This window comes from Peromyscus eremicus, chromosome 1, assembly GCF_949786415.1.
Source record: "Peromyscus eremicus chromosome 1, PerEre_H2_v1, whole genome shotgun sequence".
Lineage (NCBI taxonomy): Eukaryota > Metazoa > Chordata > Mammalia > Rodentia > Cricetidae > Peromyscus > Peromyscus eremicus.
Window position 1 is genome coordinate 63,521,837 of NC_081416.1, and position 20,434 is coordinate 63,542,270.

The 20,434-nt window shown below is 54.2% G+C and overlaps 1 protein-coding gene across 1 annotated transcript; it reads right to left on the reverse strand.

Annotated features, from left to right (window-relative positions):
• Positions 1-1,660: 1,660 nt before the first annotated feature.
• Positions 1,661-18,284, reverse strand: Dpysl4 (dihydropyrimidinase like 4). Its single transcript, XM_059265047.1, has 14 exons — positions 18,144-18,284; positions 14,182-14,270; positions 13,187-13,371; positions 11,417-11,581; positions 9,734-9,795; positions 9,552-9,632; positions 8,966-9,034; positions 8,461-8,581; positions 7,028-7,184; positions 6,561-6,702; positions 5,507-5,677; positions 4,881-5,060; positions 3,597-3,762; positions 1,661-2,545 (listed from the first exon to the last, which is right to left on the reverse strand). Exons 1-14 carry the CDS (start codon positions 18,180-18,182, stop codon positions 2,454-2,456), a joined length of 1,719 nt encoding a protein of 572 aa, XP_059121030.1. The 5' UTR covers positions 18,183-18,284; the 3' UTR covers positions 1,661-2,453.
• Between the last annotated feature and the right edge of the window lie 2,150 nt (positions 18,285-20,434).

Here is a 20,434-nt window from a genome sequence, read left to right on the forward strand (position 1 = left end):
AGGAATACAGCCAAAAATATGACATCTGCCCCTCACTGCCCCAGGGTTCTGTGGCCAGAGGGCACTTTGATTAAGTCATTACACTGACCTCTCCTGTCTGAGCACGAGTTCTGCCCCTCTATCCCAGGGTTTCACAGGCCTATGGGGTTCACTTGGGAGATCCCATGTCACGTATGGTGCCCTCCCAGGACAGTAGCCGACCCTGGTTACCACACAGAGTATCTGAACCTATGTCTGTGGTTCCAGTCAACCCCAGTAAATGCCGCCCTCCTGCCTGGCCAGGCTGTGAAGTGACCAGGGGCCAAAGTGACCACAGTTTCTGAATTTCTGGCTGTGCTGAGAACAGAGCTGAAGCCCCAGGAGAGAGAAGGTAGCTCTGACCCGTCTGGTCCACCATCACCACCACCATCACCACCACCACCACCACCACCACCACCACCACTACCACCACCACCACCACCACCCACACCCAGTGGGATTGACTAACCATAGGGCTCCCAGTGAGGCCCACACCTAAGTACAGCGTGGCCCACAGAGGATGCTGGACAAAGTACCCAGCCACACTGCTTCCCTGCAGCCCCTTCAGGCAGCCAGGTTCTGAGGTCAGGCACACACAAGGGAATAATTCTGGGGGTTTGTCTAAGTGTGTAAGGGGCGACTGTGGGGAGAGTGTACTCTCCTTTTTGATTCTGACAGGGATGGAGTCACTTCCTGGGTCCCTTCATCACCCCTGTCCTTGCTGGGGGAAGTAGAAAGGGACTGGCATGGAGCACAGCATCCAGCCAAAGCCCAGGGTTCAAGTCTAAAGCCTTGCTGGGCATGGTAGTGCACACCTTTAATACCAGCACTTGGGAGGCAGGCAGGTGTCTAAGTTCAAGGCCAGCTGGGTCTACAGGATGGCCAAGGCTACATAATAAGACTATGTTTTAAAAACAAAAACAACAAGTCTGAAGCCTTACTGACCATTTTTATGTGGCCCAGAGGAAGTGCCCCCCCCCAAAAAAAAGGTGTCAGGCCTTCAGTAGAGTTGCTGCTAAGACCAGAGAAACTCTATGATCCTGGATGCCAACAGCTGTCAGCTCCCACTGAAATGTTCCTGCTGCTGAGAATGGATGTGGGGAGGAGAAGGGACAGGCAGGGTGGGAAAGACCTCCTGCTTCTAGGGGGATCCTTTACCTGGAATGAAGAACTTGAGACCCCCTCCGTGAGAAGAGGCTAAGGCCAGGAGGCTAACCCAGCAATTCCAACCTCAGGAAGGCACTGATAGGAACTGCCCAGCTGCTTCCCTTCTGGGATGGGGCCTGGCTGTGAGCGGCTGCACTGGTCTCCTGGGCTGCTCTCCACACGGCATCCCACCTGCAGGGTATGCCTCAGTTTCCTGTTTACTGCCTCACCACAGCTGGAGTGGTTTCAGTCCGGCCAGTCAGAGCATGGATGTCCTCCTGCTGACCGTCTGGCTGTGTGTCACAGCCAAAGACCCTCTCAGAGGAAGATCCCTTTCCACCATTCAGGTCCAGCATGCCCACGGCCCAGAGCAGGCAGAGACCACACTGCAAGATCTCATGCAGCTGGCCAGAGGTGGCAGTAGTGGCAGGGGCTCCCTGGTCCCTGTGCAAATGCTTGTGACGGAGGGAAGTCTGGCTGGTAACACACAGGCAGCTTCTAACCCAGACTTTTTTATTGACCCGACTCACATCAGGCGTGGCCGGTGGCCAGCATCTGGTACAGCAGCATGCAGATCCCTGGCTATGGTTTCCTCACAGTACAAAACCACTACTCTAAATAAACCTATGGAAACACACTTTGTAGGAAAAGGAAAGTGTCTTAGCTAAGGGATCATAAAACTCCCTAGAAGGGGCTGCTCTAGGAGCTCAGGTTTGGTCCTCGGAAGTGTCTATGTGGGAGGGAGCTACCTGCACTGAGGAACTAACTGGTGGATCCCTGAAGTCACAGCAGCTCCGCAAGGCGGAGGCTCCATTCACTGGCTCTCCTCCCTACACCAGGGGATTCGGGGGGGACAGGCCCCCAAGGGGTAGCTGCACCTTAGAAACATGGAGCTGGTGGAAGCTTGGGGGCTTCCACAGGGCAGTGATTCCTTAGGGGGAGGCAGCAGCAAATGCCCACCCTGCCTAGTCCCAGACCCTGCAAGGCTCAGAGGCTCAAGGCAAAGAGCTCCCATGGAAGGCCTTCATGGTAAGGGCAGGTGGACGAGAGGCACCTGCTCACTGCCACGCCTAGTCCTCTCACTCTGGCAGCGAGCTCTCCCTGGATTCAGCCCTCTGGAGGGGGTACCTCTTAGTGGGATCCGGGATCCCAAGGGGAGAGTTTATGGGGTATGGGAGGGCAAGGCTAAGCACCTTTCACAATAACATCTACAAAGGAAGGAGCTAACTGAAGTGAGTGGTCCCCACCCCCTGCCAGTGGGGAAAGCACCAGCTTGCCAGACCCCAAGTCTAGGAAAGGGAAGTGATGTTGGAGCGTCCTCCGGGGGGTGCCATGATCTTCTGAGCTGTACGTCTGGCGATGTGATCATCAGCCTGAGACCCTGAGGAAAGGGTAAGTAAGTGTGGTAAGGGGGGTGGAGGGGGTGGGGAGTACCAACTCTCCTTCCATCCAAAATGGAAGGTAGACGTGGCTGGCTGCACCCACTAAACCAGGACCACAGAGTATCCATGCAACCTCATACAATATGCATCCTGGGTTGGTTTTCTCCCCCAAAGTCATGGCTGATAGGGCAAGTGGCCAGGCAGGCTGCTTATCCCTAAGGCTGAAAAGTATAGGCAAAGACCCTACAATCTGTGGGGTCAGGAAGGCAAAGGCCAACCCTCCAGGAAGCCTGCCCTGTTTGAGTCCTTGTGATGGCAGGGCCTCGCCCCTCCTTCAAGATGATCTTGGATTCTGAAGGACTTCTCCCTTATCCTACATCACCAGGTGACCAGGAACTATCATCACCTCCCAAGCAAAGACATGAGAGAGAAAAGATAATATAGCAATGCAGCCTCTACTCAGGAGTGGGGAAAGTGGTGGGGAGGGTCTGGCTTTGGTCTGCAGGCAAAATGGGGGATTGGGAAGCCCCTCGGCTAGTAAAAGCCAACTCTATAGGTCAGCATGGCAGGTACGTTCCAGTATGTCCCCAAGTGCTGAGGACATACCTCAGACCCATGCCTCACACTTCACTAGTGATGGTGGGGCTTAGGGAGCTAGCTATATTATAACTTGGGTCCCCACAGAGGTGACACCTCTCATTCCATGGTGGTTGGACATTCTATGTTTAGTCCTGGGCTGACATGTCCTCCTCAGGTTGATTGATTCAAGGTGCAGGTTCATCTCAGCAGTACCCTAAAGGCAAATGCTGGGACAGAAATGGGATTCCACAGCAGGGCAGCACCCCCTCTTTGCCCCTCACAAGGCCCCAAATGAGACCCCTCACCAAGGTCAATGCCTCCTACTCTACGGGACCCACACTGGCTGTCCACAGGCCCACCCCTGGGATCTGCCCTGTGTATATACAGGTCCAAGTCCCTAGCTTAGAGCCCTCTGGGCACAGGCTGGACCTGGCAGAAGAGCCTCTTACCCCATGCCCAGACCCAACTCACCAGATAGGCTGAACCCCGACTGATGCAGGTTACGCACGGGTGGCACTGAGATCTTGCCCGGACAGGATGCGCGAGCTGGTGTGCCACCCCCTGGCTTGGCAGGTAACATCACCTCATGGACGGGCCCATCGTACAGGCCTCGGGGCACACCGTGGATCTCTGCTAGCTGTGGGGCCGAGAGAGCTGGGGGTTTAGCCAGTTAAGTTGATGGAGGGGCGGTACCCTGCCTGTCTGCTCTGCACCCCAACTCGTCCCAGCCCAGTAATCCCATGCTCCCCTGCAACAGAGGAGCATACACATCTCCTTCCTCAGTGCTCTCCCTGCATATCAATCAGCCAACACACGTGGTTACATCTATACCTCTCAGGAGTTCCTGAATGCGTGTGCGTGTGTGAGCACACACACACACACACACACACACACACACACACACACACACCAGTGTAACCTCAGTCACAAAAATGTTCAGGGAAGGCCACTTGAGAGCAAAGCAGCCCCATCTGGAACTGGAACCAGACCCAGGTCACAACTGTGGTCAGGAGGCAGGATGACAGGTTCTAGGTACTGTCTGCCCTGAAAATGGTTCCCAAAGCCCGAGGCATTTCCCAGGGCCCCAGCATGGACCAGTGACCGGATGAGGGAAGTTAGATGGGCCTGTGCTCCTGGCTGGCACCTCCCTCTGGACTCCTGGGCCTACTTGACAATCTGGTCTGAGCCAGCCCTGCAGGACTAGATCCTATTGGCAAGGGGGAAGGGGTGTCACCACACAGCAGGTGACAGCGGGCAAGACTGAACCATTTCCCACCACCATGTTCCCTTCTCCCTCTGCACATGGAACTGGGCCTTCCTCATACAGAGCTGTCCTCTACAGGCTCCTTCTAGGGTCCCCAATCCTGCCCTACCCCTCAGGGAGGGAGTGGAGAACGGAGATCAGGTGGTGTGCTCTGGACGGCATTAGCATCTTTATGGTAATTTACTCAGGAAGATGGTTATAAATGAGTCCGTATTTTCTACAGACAGCTGTAACAAGAGGTATACCACCACCACTGAGTAGGCAGTTGATGATGGGCACAGGAGGGACCAGGCCTGCCGAGGGCCTTCTGGCCAGTTCCCTTACAACAGGCAATAAACAGTAGGCCTTGGCCAAGTGATGGCTTCCACTCTGCCTTCCAAAGCCATGTCAGCCAGGAGGCAGAACCTCCTCACACCAGGGCTCACCAACTGTACTGAGACCGCGACGCCTGCCACCCACTTAATGTCCCGTCACCCAGGTCAGCTTCTTACCCTGTTGCGAGCCTTTATCCTCTTATAGACAAAGTCAGGGAACGTCTTCCGGGGGATGAAGCGGCCGGCCCCGGGGGTGACAAACAAGTTCCCGTCTTCCAGCACCACTCTGCCCTGACTTATGACCACCGTGGGCACTCCTCGGCACTCCACGCCTTCAAAGATGTTGTACTCTACATTCTGGGGAGAGGCCCACATGTGCAGCTTCCTTCAGCCCTGACCCCCCGGGCTGGCCAGCACTACAGGTAACCTGCACGTGCTGTGCTAAGGCCCCACCCAGAAAAAAGGCAACCGAGTCAGACAAGTGACACACCGAAGGAATTACCCACAACCGACCCTGAGTCATGGGGTTCCTATGAAGTCAAAGGGGGTCACCTGTCCTTGCCTAAGCAGGTGTGGCACCCTCCGCCTCAGTCTCCTTAATCTATAGGATGGGTCAACAGACCCAGTCATATACCCTTGGGGGCAAGAGACAAGACCCTGGCTGAGCGAGGTGCTGGGCAGATATGGCTCTGGACAGGTCAAGGCTACCAAGAGCCACGTGGAGGGTGGACACCTGCCACCTATCCTGGTAACTCCCCTGGGAAGCAGGTTCAGCTAGGCCCTGCTAAGGACGGAGGCCTCACCAGGTTGTGGCTCTTGGCAGAGATGACTTTCGTGGCCCTGGGGTTCCAGATGACCAGGTCGGCATCAGAGCCCACGGCCACACGCCCCTTCCTGGGGTAAAAGTTGAAGACTTTGGCAGCGTTCGTACTGGTCACAGCAACAAACTCGTTCTCGTCCATTTTCCCCGAAGCCTGAGAAGCAAGAGAGCCAGCTGAGGGGAAGGCTGGGCTGTAGGTGTCACAGAGTATCCCAAGCTCAGGAGGGGCTCCAGCCATGGCCTCACCATGGCAATAGCCCAGCGGATGCCCCCCCAGACAGAGGCGCCAAGGACAGTGACCAGGCAGTCCAGTGGTGACTGCTCCTGTGGACACAGCCTCGTTTCTAGCTGACTCTGTGAATAAATGATGATACTTCGATAGCAACACCTGTGCCCCTTGAGACACTGTGACAGTCGCTCTGGTTTTTAGGTGTGGCAGAGGGATGATCTCAAGACAGGGACCAAGATGCAGAGGAAGAAGACCTGTCCTCTAAACCTCTGCCTGTGTACATGCCTGCCTGTATACCCGCTTGCCTTCTTCCTTCCTTCCTTCCTTCCTTCCTTCCTTCCTTCCTTCCTTCCTTCCTTCCTTCCTTCCTCCCTCCCTCCCTCCCTCCTTCCCTCCCTCCCTCCCTCCCTCCTCTCCTTCCTACCTTTCTTCCTGACAAGGTTCTGCTATGTAGCTCAGGCTGACTTTAAATATTCCCATGTTAGCTTCCAGGGTACTGGGCTGCAGGCCTGCACCACTTTGCCTAGCTATAATGAATTCTTCTTAAAATTTTAAAGTTTTTCATTAACATGTAACAATTACATACTTATGGTATGCAGGGTGATGAATATGACAATATTAACCTCCACAGGGGAATCCACAGATGTGACATTATCGTCTCGAGGATACCAGGTGTCGTGGACTGCTAAGTTAAGGCTTGAAGAGATAAGGCTGGTCTCTCTCATGAGCATTTCTGGCAGGAGAGTCCTCCCACAGCATGCTGCTGACAGCCCTTGCCACACCCCCATGCCCCCAGGCCTAGACTTACCACACATTTCTCCCAGACCACAGACATGCGCTCTTCTATACCATTGATACCCTCCGGAATGAGCGTGAAGTTGTCTTTGCCAACGGCCTTCTGCGCAGTAGTGAACGTACAGTGTGCACTGCCCGTTACCTGGAGGTCCCCACTGCGAACAAGCCAGGGTCAGAGTGGCCCAGGGGCTGGCCCTCCCGAACTGGCCACCGCTGGGTCAGCTCCAGCCTCCTAGGCAGCCAGCCAAGACTAGGAGAGATCTGAGCTGGTACTTAAGTACGGAGGGGAGAGAATGGACAATGTGGGCCTAGTATGGAGGGCAAGAACAGAATCATGAGGGGCTAAGAGCAGGGGAACCCCAGCTGGGACCAGAAAGCCTTGTACCTCCCCAACCGGCCTTCCTGCAGAAGCCTGGGATTCCTCTGGGGGGCACCTGGAGGCCTCAGGCTGACCTGAGCTTTGGTGGGGTGGCTGCTCACCTGGACAGCAGGGAGGCGAGGTGGTCTGCAGTGGTGGGGTCCGGGTTGATAGGGGGTGAAGTGACGAAGGCCGCAGCCTTGGCCCAGTTCTTGCTCCAGTAGTGTGAGCCATCAGTGCCCAGGCTGGCAGTGATAGGTTCCCCAAAGACGACCACCCCTAAAGTGAGCAAGGCTTGTGGCAGGCACCCCACCAACCTGCACCCACTAGGAGCCTGAGCACAGCATGGGTCTCACACTGCTACCTCTCTGTTCCTTGTCTACATGGCCAGGGAAAGCCTGTGCTCTTTTCGAGAGCCCCTGAGTAGTCATTGGCCCTGTGGGGTGGATCTCAGTATAGTGGCTGAGACAACGATCCTTTCCATACCCACAACCTCCGCTAGGGGTCAGGCTGCTGGGCACTCCCTCTGGGCCGCAGAATAGGACTTGACCAATTAAATCTGTCAATTCAGACAGAGAGGCCTTGAGTCCCAGGCCTGGGCATAGTACCAGAGCTCTGAACTAGGCTGAGGCTGTTCCTGTAAATGAATGGGAAAGCACCAGGCTCAGAGTGGCGTGGGGACCGGCCCTGCTGCAGAGTATCTTCTTGGGAGGAGGAGTGAGGCTCCTGGGCGAGCCCTGCAGGCCCTGCTCAACCTGTGCTGGCACCGCTACTGATCTTGTAACTTGTAAACCTGGTGGGTTTCTGTGCCAATCTTTGGGAAGAACACTTGTCCCTGTACACACCCGTTTCCACCCCAGGACTCCACAGTCTCAAGGCAGGCCTAGGAAATGAGGTCTCATTATGAGACAGGGTGGGGAATGGATGCCAGATCCTCCATTGTTATTGAACATGCTGCCTCTTTATACATGACCTTGGTCCTATGCCCCAATCCTGGCCCTCTCCAGTGCCCTGGTGACTGCTGGGGCTTCTCTGGCCCTCTGAGCTCACAGACTCTCTGTGAGTCACACAGTCTAGCCCCTGGAAACCATAGCTATGGACGTGCCAGGACTTAGGTGTCTGCCTCTAACTAGTCTAGGTGTTACCATCAGGGAGCCCCTCAGTCCTCAGGATGTGTACCCCAGCTCCTGAACCCATAGCAAATATGAAAGTGAGCCCTGCTGTGGAATTGAGAACTCCTCTTAGTTACACACTCAGAATTCTGCCCTTGGGTCACCCAGGAACAGACACACAGGGCCCCAGTTTGCTAAGGACCCCTAGCAGGCAGTTATTACTCTAACAAGGCTGGAGACTCAGGTCCAGCCCCATCCCTCATGGGGACACAGGGCTCCTAAACGTCCCTTGAGTTTGCTCACCTAGGACTAGCATAAGCAGGTGCCCCATGAGGAGGCCTGTTTTTCCACTGGGTCTTCCCTCCTTAGCGCCTGGAGGTCCTCAATTCTCAGCAGAGCTCAGGGAGGGTAGGAATATGTAGGAAGCGAGCGCTGGCACTCACCCCTGCGTTTGGCTTGGGCGACCATGTCAGCCGCTCCCTTGCTCATCACCTTGGTGATGTACAGTGGGCAATTGGCCTGCTTGGCAATGGTGACTGCTCTGTACACAGCCTCGGCCTCTACCTGAAGATGGGGAAGGGAGAGGACAATCAGAACCCAAGAATCCTTGAGACTTCCTGACCAGGGGAGTTCTGGGACACCCAAAGATCACCCCCAAGACTGGAGGCACTGGAGGCATGCATCCCTGTTGGAGCAAGGGCCCAGCCTTGGGCTCAGTGTCTAGAATGTGGGCTGACCCACACAGTTCTCAGGGCCCAAGTGCACACTGCCTTCTTGCCTCAGGTAAGGGCTGTGGGGCGACAAGTGGTTGAGATGGATACTGGAATGTCATTGTATTAAGCCTCCAAGATGAGGAGAGGATGAGCAAGGTACAGCTTAGGCCATGAAGCAGGGCCAACTTAGCCCAGGGCTGGGGGGGAAATGGTATTCTCAGCAGGGCAGACTTACCTCTTCTGGGTGGCTGAGGACATGGCCCTCAGGGCCAGTGATGCCTTGATCCAGGAGGCGCTTCTGTTCCTAAATGACCAATAGGATGCTTTGCTCCAGCCCCAAGGATCCCAGGCCCTGGATATGAGGTGCCTGGCAGCAAGCCCCATACCTTGACCATAGACCATGGCCCTGAACATCCCAGAATAGAACAACCACAAAGAATGCATAACAGAGTGGACTTGGGGAAGACTGGCCCAAGGTACAGGCTACTGGCAGCCAGCCAGCCCCCCTTACCCTTCCTGACCCTGGGTATCACACTGCAGTCTTCCAAGGGACTGATAAGGGTACTTTGGTAAGATCTGTGACATCGTGGAAAAACCTATGTTGTGGTTTCAATGTCCTTTAAGACTCCCTAACTCACGGGTTGTTTGACCTCTGACTTACTATTCCCTTCTGCCTTAGACATCTTGCTCCCATCCAAGTATCACAAAGGTCACAGCTCTCATAAGGTCTCCACTCAGCTTTGCCTGCCCACTGGGGCTCACACACTAGGCACCAGCTTGACCCACCCAGCCAAGCCCGGGGGCATCATAGCCTCTCACACCTCCTCCACGATGTCCCCATTTTCTGCATGCACTTGGGCCAAGGCTCCCAGGTCCCGGATGAGGCTGAAGATTTCATACATCTGTGAAGAAGGCAGACAGAGGGTCCCGTGTTTGTAGGGTTGTCCCTCCAGCAACAGCCCAAGACACCCCACTTGTTCATTCCCTCTGGACTTGGCCTCACCTGACCGTCAGTACACTGGCACCTGTCCTTGTATGCCATGAAGACCAGGAAGGAATTCACACCTGGAAAAGAGGCTAGAGGGGCTCAGACACCAGGCCAGGAGCCCAGAGACGGGGACATGTCTCCCACAGAAGCTGTGCTGGATAGCATAGCCTCCTGCAGGCAGACCTTCCCCACATCAACAAGCCACATGGGGACAGAGTCCGCTATGCCCCAGCCATTCCCTCACTGCTGCTCAAGATCGGACTGTTTGTCCACCTAGTGGGCACACAGGTAAGACTATACCCACCATCGCCACCACCTGTCAGGCAGATCTCCACTCTGTAAGACACAGAGCAGTGTAATTGGCTTGCAGCCCCATCCTCTCCCTTCGGGGAAGGCAGCCAGACCTGGCATGCTGGGGGAGCCTCTCCTGGGCCATCTGGCATGTCACCTGCCTACAGGTCCTTAGTCCTGCTTCACTGTACCACAGCTCATAGTGAATGTTCATGATAACTCTGAGAAGGGCAGGGCTGAGACCTCAGACACACAGGAGGAAGAGGGGCTGAGGTTCACAATATTGGAGTCCAATCAGGAGCGGAGCAAGGCTGAGCCTTCCTAACTCTGGGACAGCCAGAATCTGCCCACCTCCCAGGACCAGGACCTATGAAGGTCCGTTGGGGCCTCAAGGCAGCCCTAAACCCACCCAGCCCAGAGCCCTGTCCCCCTTGCTGGATAGACAGTAATAATGTTGGTCACACTGGGGAGAACCGAGTCATTCTGTGCCATCCTCCCAGGTGGTAACTTGCACACGATGTCTGATGGCAATGTCTGATTAGAAGGCAACCCTGATAGGGAGAGGGAGCTCTGCAGCCACCTGGTTCAGAGATACGAGGCTGCAGGGAGTCTGTTTCTGGACAGCAGATTTCACTATACCCTGGTGGAGGAGGCGTGGGGCCCTAGGCTCCAAAGGGCACCAGTGTGAGGACTGTCATTCTCTGGGAACTGCAGCCTAAAGGAGATGGCCTCGGGGCCACAGCACACAGGCAGCAGAGTCCCTTATGAGTGTGCTCGTCTATGAGCTACAGACACTGTGTGGGACACAGTGATAGGACAAGCATCCAGCACACTATGACCTTTTGTCAAGCCCACTGAGAAACTCTGGTGTGGTTTTAGCTTTAGGACGATTGTGTAGAATGGAGCCAATCTTTATTTACAGGTGAGTCAGTTTCAATACAGAGCTTTAAAGAACCTCTTAATAGAAAAACCCAAGTGATAGGAAGTGTGGCTGCTTCTTTGTCTTCTGGGCATCTCTTCTCTAGAAAACAGAGAGCCAAGGGCAGCATGGTCAGGGCAGCTTCTGTGAGAAGACCAATTACAGGATGTGTTCATGGCATAGGACCTCCTCGTCCGGAGTCTTTGAAAGTACAGTTGACTTTGAGCGATTCTTCTCCAACTCAGTTCCTACATGCCTGCCTTCAGATCAGGCTGGCAGACTGCAGCAAATCCCAGGGGATCTAGAAGGATCTCAGTCTGCCTGTAGGCATAGTGATCCTCAGGTACCACCCCCCATCACTGCCACTCACCCTTCTCCCTGTAGGCATAGAGATCCTCAGGTACCACCCCCCATCACTGCCGCTCACCCTTCTTCTCCCTGTAGGCATAGAGATCCTCAGGTACCACCCCCCCATCACTGCCGCTCACCTTTGTCCCTGACTAGGGCCTCCAGCTCCTCTCTGGTACTCTCATGCCAGCGGGGAATGTCCACATGTAAGGAGTAATCACAGCAGGCTGCACTGTCCGCTCGCTCCCTCCACTGCTCATAGGCCGCCAGTAGGCTCACACCAGCCTCGGGAAACACATGGTCCACTGTGGAGGGGCAGCATGTTCAGCCAGGCCCCCAAGCCTGGCCAAGCTGTCCCACTACTGTCTCCAAGGGGGATTTGGGTTTGCATTCTGGAGACCAGAGTGGGGTTTGAGGAAGACATGGCCAAGGGAGGTCCTGCCCTGCCACCTTCCCACTTCCTTCCAGTCAGCTCATAGGTATTTCTGTCCCCTGTTCCCATCAGCTTATAGCTATCTTCTGTCACACATCTCTCCAGCCTCTCTGAGTAGAGTACCGAGAGGGGGAGCCTGAGTTCAAATCACCCCACTTTCTGCAGACCTTGGCTCCTCGCAGAACAGCAGTGACAGTCAGGGGTTTTAGCTGTCCACAGTGCTGGCCCTGTGGACCTGCATGCTTCTAGAAAACTTCCTCCACCGAGTCAGTCCCCACGGCCTCACTGACTCCACAAGCCCCAAATAGCACCAATCATTCCTGTACACGGCCATCATGCCATCTCCTTCCCATTCCAAGGTCCAAACACTGCTCGCTGGCCAAATCGTGGGATGTGCCAGGAGAGAGCTGAGGGGCTACTAAACCAAACGGTGCACTTCAGGAACCAGCGGCTGTTCCACCTCCATGCCATACTCCCTGTACCCCACTCCGTTTGTCCATCGCACAGATCAGCCGCCAGGACCCTGGGAGTGGGCACAAGCACCACATGGCCTATGCTTCAGCCTTGTGTGCATGCCATTGGTGTTTCCGGAGACGCCGCCCAACCAGGGGATGCTAACAGTGCAGCTGTGCTAGCCGCCCTGGCCCACCACATGCCCTCCAGCAGCAGGAGCCTGAGGTGACCACCTTGCTGCTCAGTTTCCTCCAGTCTGTGACCGAGTTAACCAAACCAAGCTGTAGTGGTAGCAATGGCTGAGTGTTGTTGTGAAGTACCCGGGAGTCTCCAGACTGTACTCCCTGGTAGCAGCAGGGACAGTATTTACCGTGCTGCAGGTGCACAAAGCAATTTGTGTGGTCAATCTTTCATCCTCAGACCCTAGAGGAGAGGAGAGACCCTTTCCTCCTGCCGTGAAGGCATACAGCATGAGTATGTGGAGTCATACATAATATTGAGACCAAATCCGGAGATGTGCACAGAAGGAGTTCAAACAGGGCGGGATAAATGTCCTGTTTCAAACAGCACAGCCTCAGTTCTTCACACAGGCAAGAACTTACTGCAAACAGATATCAGAGGCGAGGTTCAGGCTCAACTCTCCTGGTTCAGAGCACTGGGATCTCTGAATCCCAGTTCCTAGCCGGAAGCCAGTCCCCTGGAAGGAGTAAGTGGGCACACATCGGCTTATCCAGAGCCCATCAGCATCCTAGGGCTAGCCAAGGCAACTGGGCCAGAAAGAAAAGCAGGGACGGCAGGGGTGTGCCCAGCATGTTTTAGATGGAGATACAATAGAGCAACAGAACCGAGAAAAACCACTTCGTGCAACAAAGAAATGGCCATGCACTGTCCCAGCACGCCTAAGCATCCATAGAAACCTAGCCTCGTACTAAGTGTTGTGATAACACAAAAATGTACGCAGAAGCCAGAGCCATTGTGTCATTCAAGACTCCATGACTGCCTGGCAAGAGGCCTGCACACTCACGTATCATAGTGGTCCCGCCCGCTAGGGCCGCCTTGGTGCCCTGACAGAAATCGTCAGCTGGGGTCATGCCCAGCACAGGCATCTGCAGCCGGGTGTGGACGTCAACTCCCCCAGGCAGTACCATCAGGCCATGAGCATCGATGGTTTTGATGCCCCCAGGGACGATGAGGTTTTCTCCAATTTGTCTGAAAGCAACAAAAAAGAGTGGTCACTTCATAGAGAGCGCAGATAAGAACTCGAGCAAGCTCCATGCAGTGGTTCTAAGAAGTGAGGGCTTAGCTGGGTGTTGGTGGTGCACACCTTTAATCCTGGCAATCAGGAGGCAGAGCCAGGTAGATCTCTGTGAGTTCGAGGCCAGCCTGGTCTACAGAGCGAGATCCAGGACAGGCACCAAAACTACACAGAGAAACCCTGTCTCAGTAAAAAAAAAAAAAAAAAAAAAAAAAAAGAAGAGGAGGAGGAGGAGGAGGAGGAGGAGGAGGAGGAGGAGGAAGAAGAAGAAGAAGAAGAACAACAACAACAACAACAACCTGCCTGTCCAGATGCTAGAGACTAAAACTCACTCTCCCGGGAGGGCAGTGTGTAGGGCCCAGGGCTGTGCCAACATGGCTTTCCTCCTGGTCTCCACTGAAGCCCCTGTTTGCTGTCTACTGACCATAACTGGAGTCCCTGGTGTTGTCTACACCCATGCTGGAGCTCCATGACACAGAAAGCAGAGATGGGAACAGGTCAGTTTTTTCTGCTCATCTGCAGGAGCCCAGACTTGTACTAAGTGCTGTGATAATATAAAGATACATGGACACTGGACCCATTGTGTTACTCAAGGCCTTGTGATTATCTGGCAAGATTGCTATGCTTCAAGGATTGTTCCCAGGGTCAGGGTTTTGGAAAAGAATGCATTTGCATGGTTTTCACCTCCAAGCAGACACCTGAGTGCCAGGTAACCAACATTCACATGTACTCATATCTATAAATACTCCTGTGTAGAAACTTACTTAATCAGACCATCTTCCACATACAGATCAGCATAAAAGGACTGGTCATCATTCACAATCTTCCCACCTTTGATGAGAAGGCGGTCACTCTGACAAGAGATAAAACAAGGGGTTGCTGATGGAGACTTTCTGGACGATCAGGAGCTGCTCCCCCTAGATTGACTGAAATGTTTCGATGCATTTTGTAGCCCTGAGAACCCACTCAAAGGTTGGTTTGCAGTACTCCAAAACAGGGTGCTCAGAGCCGTGTGGCCCTGGCACTAACTGTTCAGCAGATGCTGAGGGCGGGGGCTGAGTGAGAACAGCATGGCAAAGCCGTGTTGGTGACAGTGTGAGGAAGCAGCTGCTGCATTGAGACCTTCCATCTGACTATCAGAGAGAAGACCTGCCTACGGAGAGTGCTGGTGACCTCACCATTATCAAGGGGCACCTGGCTGCGTCCCTCACTACTGTACTGACAAAGCTAGGTGGGCAATAACAGGGCCAAACTGTTATACCACAGTGCTACAGGCCCATGACGGTGCCAGAAGGTGTGGGGCAGAGCAGACTCCAGACATCTTAGCCTTGACTCCAGAGGTTGTAGCCTAGGGACAGAGAGATGGAGGCAGTGTGTCTTTACCACTCTCCACTAAGGACAGCATGGACAGGGCAGCTTCTGTGGAAAGACCAATTACAGGATGTGTTCATGGCATAAGACCTCCTCGTCCAGAGTCCCTCAGAACAGACAGAAGAGCACAAAGATAGGATGAGAGGAATTCAAGTCACCCTGAGCATCACAAGGGTTTTTCTGGGGAACTAGCGTGGTGTGGCAGAAGTGGAGGGATTGGAAGCAGCTGTACAAAGGCCCCGGAGGCAGGAAAGTGCTTGGGTTGGTTTTTTTTGTTTGTTTGTTGGTTGGTTTGTTTTTTTGGTTTTTTGAGACAGGGTTTCTTTTTGTACTTTTGGTGCCTGTCCTGGAACTCACTCTGTAGACCAGGCTGGCCTCGAACTCACAGAGATCTGCCTGGCTCTGCCTCCCAAGTGCTAGGATTAAAGGCGTGTGCCACCGCTGCTCGACCTTGGGTTGGTTTTAAGCCTCAGAAGAACATGAGGGCTATAACTAATGGGAAGAGCAGGCATCAGAGCTGTGCAAGTTGGGACATCCAAGGTTTGGGGGTCGATGGGATGGCACTGGGCAGAAGCATTTGATTGTTTCTAACTGATGCAGAGATCACCTGGGCTGTAGGAAGAAAATGGATTAGGATATGGAAAGGGGGGCAGGACAGCTGCTTGAGTGGCTTCCTGGGTTGTTCAGGGAAGGCAAGAGGCTCTTGGCCAGTGTTAGGTACATGAGTATGAGAAAACAGATTGGACGGGTTGCTGGGAGTTGATGTGAAGAACTAACAAATAGAGAGGCCATGGGCATGAAGGATGGAGGGAGGGGCTGTGGATCAGATGGTCACAGGCTCTGAGGCAGTGTGAAGACATTCCCATGGGTAAAGAGAGGGTTTGTGGGTAAGGCCAGCTCCCTGTGGGCTAACCTCCTCAAAATGGAGGCATGGGGGGGCTGGAGAGATGGCTCACTGGTTAAGAGCACTGACTGTTCCTCCAGAGGACCTGGGTTCAATTCCCAGCACCCACATGGCAGTTCACAACTGTCTGTAACTCCACATAAACATACATGCAGGCAAAATACCAATCAACACACATAAAATAAAAATAAATAAATTTTAAAAAATGGAGGCATGGAATCGGTTTGGTCCCAATGCTTAGCACCCATAAGACAGACATGTCTGAGACCAACCAGGAGGGACGGGTCAGGCAGAAAGAGGAAACTGCAGGGGAACTCTACATGGACCTCAGAACTGATGGCCTAGCTTTGGTGGAGAACAGTGGAAACACACAGGAAATGGAGACACACATGCAGAACCACATGTGAGGGGGAGACCTACTGATGTCCCTTTCCTACCCATCATGAGCCACAACTCTCCCTGTGAACGGCCCAGGGAAGGCACTCTACACTAAATAAACAAGGAGGCCTGGCCACAAATTCCTGCAGTCCATGTGGCAGCCGGGCCAGGCCTCCAGGCCAGCTTGAGTTCTGTATTACCTGAATCTACTTGTTATACCTATAGTCTGAGGCCACGAGAACCAGCTGAGAGTGTGGCAAGCAGAACCCCGTGAGCCTACAAGGATGGGGTAGAGTTCACTGTTCTGACCAACAGCCGAGTGTTTGGGCTGAATTCTCGGGGTTCTCCTGTTCTACCATGACCACAGTCTTCCAAAGAAAGGCCTGGCAACTATGGCCCAGCCCATGCCACTCAGCCCTCTGCCTGTACAGCCCAGAATCACAAACAGCTTTCAAGTTTTACATTGGTTGTGGGAAAACTGAAAAGAATGACTTGTAAACATTTTATAAAATCCACATTTCCGTGTCTACTGATGAAGTTCACAGATTTATTCATGTCCATGAAACTACCCTGTCCAGGAGTCCTTAAGTGAGAGAGACATGGTACGGCCCACAAAGCTGACAGGACTTACCATTTGGCCCATTGTGGAAGTAGCTTGTTGACCATACGTAGCCTGGCTGCAGATGCTCACTGATCAGTCCCACTGAGCACCAGTGTCTACCCAGGCCTACCACGGCCACCCACTTTGCAGGGCTGCTACTCTGGACCACACCCCTCCACTTCCCCCTTGTTCTAGCCATTCTCAGGAAAACTCAGCCATTAGGTGAAATCCCTGAGCCAGAAGTCTTGAGTTCTGGGGTCCCTATATTAGACTCCAGTTTTCAGGCACCAGAAAGAACATGTGATGCTGTGACAGGCCCCATCTAGATGAATGGACGTTCCAGCGAGCCCACTCCATCATCATGAACAGGACTGCCTGACTCGGCAGGAGTCTGCCATCACCATCCCCACTCACTGCCAGCTGGCTGATGGCACTTCCTCCTTAAGCCTGAATCCCTAGGAGTAGGCAGTCAAGAGGCAGGAACTAATTCTGGTCCCTGTGAGAGGGGCCTCTTTCCTCTTTGAGGCTTTTTCCCCCACTTTCTAAAGGAGAGAACTCCCCCCAGAAGGCTAGGGAGCTGACCTCCCCAACAACCTGATTAGACTCCAGAGCTCTTATGCTGAGAACAAGTCCAGAGCTTTTATGAGAACTCCTAGAGCTCCCTGACCTGGTCCAGCTGATTCCAGGAGTCTCCCTCTCTTCCTCCCAGGCGTCGTCCCCCACCCCCTCCTGTGAGAAGGCTTTGTTTCCAGGCCAGCCGGGTGGACACACTGACCTTCTGCTTTCTGCATGTCTGTGTTGGGGAGGTCTGTCCTGAAAGGCGGTGCTGAAGGGATGCTGATCAGAGTGGTCAGTTAGTACTTACCTCCCGTGGAGTCTCCGAACCCAGCTTCATTCAGGGACTCGGGGCCTCCAGGGGCATCAGATCTAGTAGTCAGTGCTAAATCGCTTTGTCTCGGACAAAGCACTAAAGACTCGGAAGCGGCGCGTCCAGGGGGGTAGGCTGCCCACGGGCTGTTCTAGGAACAGCATCCGACATTCAAGTGCCTTGAGGCCCGGGGCCAACAAAGGCTGCGTCCGCCGGCCATCCTGGAGATAGAGCTCCAGGCAATGTGCACTTGATCCCCATCTGCCCCACGCAAGACCGGGCAGGAGGCCGGCCACCTACGCTCCGGGTAGCAGGCCGCTCACCCCGCCTCTCTGAGCCAATCACCCGAGTCCGGAGAGCTGGCGGGCCCCGGGCCTGTGAACCCGCTGAGCAATGGGTTCCGCGCGGCCTGGAGAGCTCCGCTGCTGGCAGCACACGAAGGAGAGGACAGGGAAGGCTGGCGCCTGACCGGGGACTAGAGCAGGCGTGGGACTCACAGGCTGGGCCCGGAGGATCGTCTGCTGCGCTTGCAAGCCTCTCCAGCCCTGAGCAAGGGGCGCCAGACGCAGCGGGGGCGGAGGCGGGGGCGGGGGACCAGACTCACCGTGATCCGGGGAATGTTCTTCTTGCCTTGGAAGGACATCTTGATCCGCGGGTGGGCTGTGAATCCCCGGTAGGGGCTCCGTGGGCGCGGACGTGCCGGCGGGGTACACGCGCGGAGCTTAGAGAGTCCAAGTGTGAGCTGGCCGGGCGCAGAGCTCCGATCGACTTATTTGCATATTGGCCCCGCCCACCAACCTCATTTGCATCCTGGCCCCTCCTCCCCGCTCTAGTTTGCGCTAGCTTGCTCGCCATCTCTTTCTCTCCCTCTCTCCTTTCCCCTCTCCTTTTCCTTCCCTCCTTCCCTCCTCCCAAAGCACCCTGGAGGCCACAGGCAGTGACCATTGCACTCCAGTCCGCCTGTGCTGAGTGGAGAGGGATGGTTTGTGACCTTTCGGGACCAACATGTATTAAGTTTGCATTTGGGGAAGGACAGGAGGAGAGATACTTGTCCTGCCTGGCCCCACCTAGCCTGTTCCGTGGTAGCCCGCACCCCAGGCTCCAGCGTTCAAAACTAATTCTTGTATCTGGGCGGAGGCGCTGCAGGAGCCAGAATATAGCCTGGTATCTCTGGCAAAATCCAGACATCTTCAAGAAATGGCTTCAGGATGGAGCGCAAGAGCCTGGCCTGATGTGACTGTGGGACCGTGGTGCCTAGACAGATTGTTCTTTGGCAGGCCACATCAGCCTAGGGCAGGAGGGAGAGAACAAGTTGGAGGGGCAGAGAGAAACAGCCAAGATAGAGATAGATAGATGAAATTGCTGGACTCGGTACTGCCAGGGAAGACGGAGCGGGAGACTCAGGGTAGAGAAATCCAGTGGAAATGATAGATGGTTCCTGGTCCCTGCTGCCTGTAGGACATACAGCCCATAGCCTGGGTCCTGCTGGACCCCACAGGCTGGGGCCAAGCTGAGCGGGCCCGGGGACAGCTTTCGATGTCTGGATCAACTCTGCCCTATCTCTTCATGATTACTTCCAAGGGGTCACGTGGTTCCCAGTGTAGCTTGCCAACCCGAGGACCTCTTCAGCTGACAAATAATGCATCCATTGGTAGTGCCTTGTTTTCCCAGGTGTCCTCCAGGCAGCAGAAGACAATGTTGAGCTTGAGCCCAGCCAGAGGCTTCACAGACACGTAGGGACATAATGCCATCATGATGGGAGTGGGAGATTTGTGGCCAAGTGGCCTCAGCCCCCAACATGAGGTCTGCGCACAGGACACGTAGAACCTGACATGCAACAGCCCCATAGTCTCCACAGAGCCCACATAAGCCTTTCTGAGCTGATGCTGTCCATGGGCAGAGGGTGCTGAATGCATTGGCCAGGACCAGAGGCACCTACAATCCTATAGGACCTTGGTGGTTTGCCCTCAGGACACAACTTCTGCTCCACACTCAGAAGGCATGGTGAAAGCCATGAAGCTGGTGTCTGTTCTATTCCAGGTGCTGGGGCGGGGGGCAGGGGGCCCATGCTGGGCCATGATACAAGGAGAGGGTCTAAGGATCTGCAAGGGCAGTCTATTCTAAAGCCAAAGTCAAGGGTTTGAGATGAGGCAAGGCAAAGGTGCTCTCAGACACCCCCCCAGCCCCAGAAGGTCACAGGACAATCATTGTTGTCATTGTGGAGTCTACTGTGATGGGTTTTAAACAAAAAGACCCCATCTTCACATTGTCCACTCAGTCAACTCCTTTAGAACCCATGCTGGGACAATAAGCTGCTGTGACACTCTGCTGGGGGACCATGGGCCAGCCAAGGCCGTCATCTTCCTTCCCACCTGCACTAGACTCCCACTCCCTCAAGTGCACCTGTAAACCTCCACTCCTCAGCGGTGTGAGAGCCTCTAGGATGGATGTAGCCAACTGTCCTATTAAGATGCCAAAATCCTTTTCCTTTCCTTAGCAACTTGAATTCCTCTCCACACTAGAGTACTGGGTATAGCCACTGGAAGAGGCCTTCTTGGTGGTCACTCTCAGCTAGTGGCTGCCAGATTCTTCTGACTAAAAGGCTGTCCTTCTAAGGGCTTTAGAGATCTCTGGATGAGGCTGCAGGTAAGGTGTGTCCTTCCTTCCCCAGTGGGTACAAGGTTCAAATTCCCTTTCTGGCATGGAAAGAGGCACTGCTGGCCAGATGGTGGAGACAGAAAAGGCTAACATAGACAATAAATTCACACTTTAATAATACTCATGGAGACACCTTGAGCTAGGATTTAAAACAAGTTTTATTAAAACTGTACAATAATTTACAAATAAGTAAAAAGTCTCTGGTATATATTATAGGAACCACAATACAAAAATATG

Coding starts and splice junctions, on each gene's coding strand:
- Dpysl4 (XM_059265047.1), bottom strand. CDS start 18,182: ATGTCCTTCCAAGGCAAGAAGAACATTCCCCGGATCACG. Junction 7,185..8,460: donor CGCCCAAGCCAAACGCAGGG/GTGAGTGCCAGC, acceptor TGCTCACTTTAG/GGGTGGTCGTCTTTGGGGAA. Junction 6,703..7,027: donor CTCGCCTCCCTGCTGTCCAG/GTGAGCAGCCAC, acceptor GCTTGTTCGCAG/TGGGGACCTCCAGGTAACGG.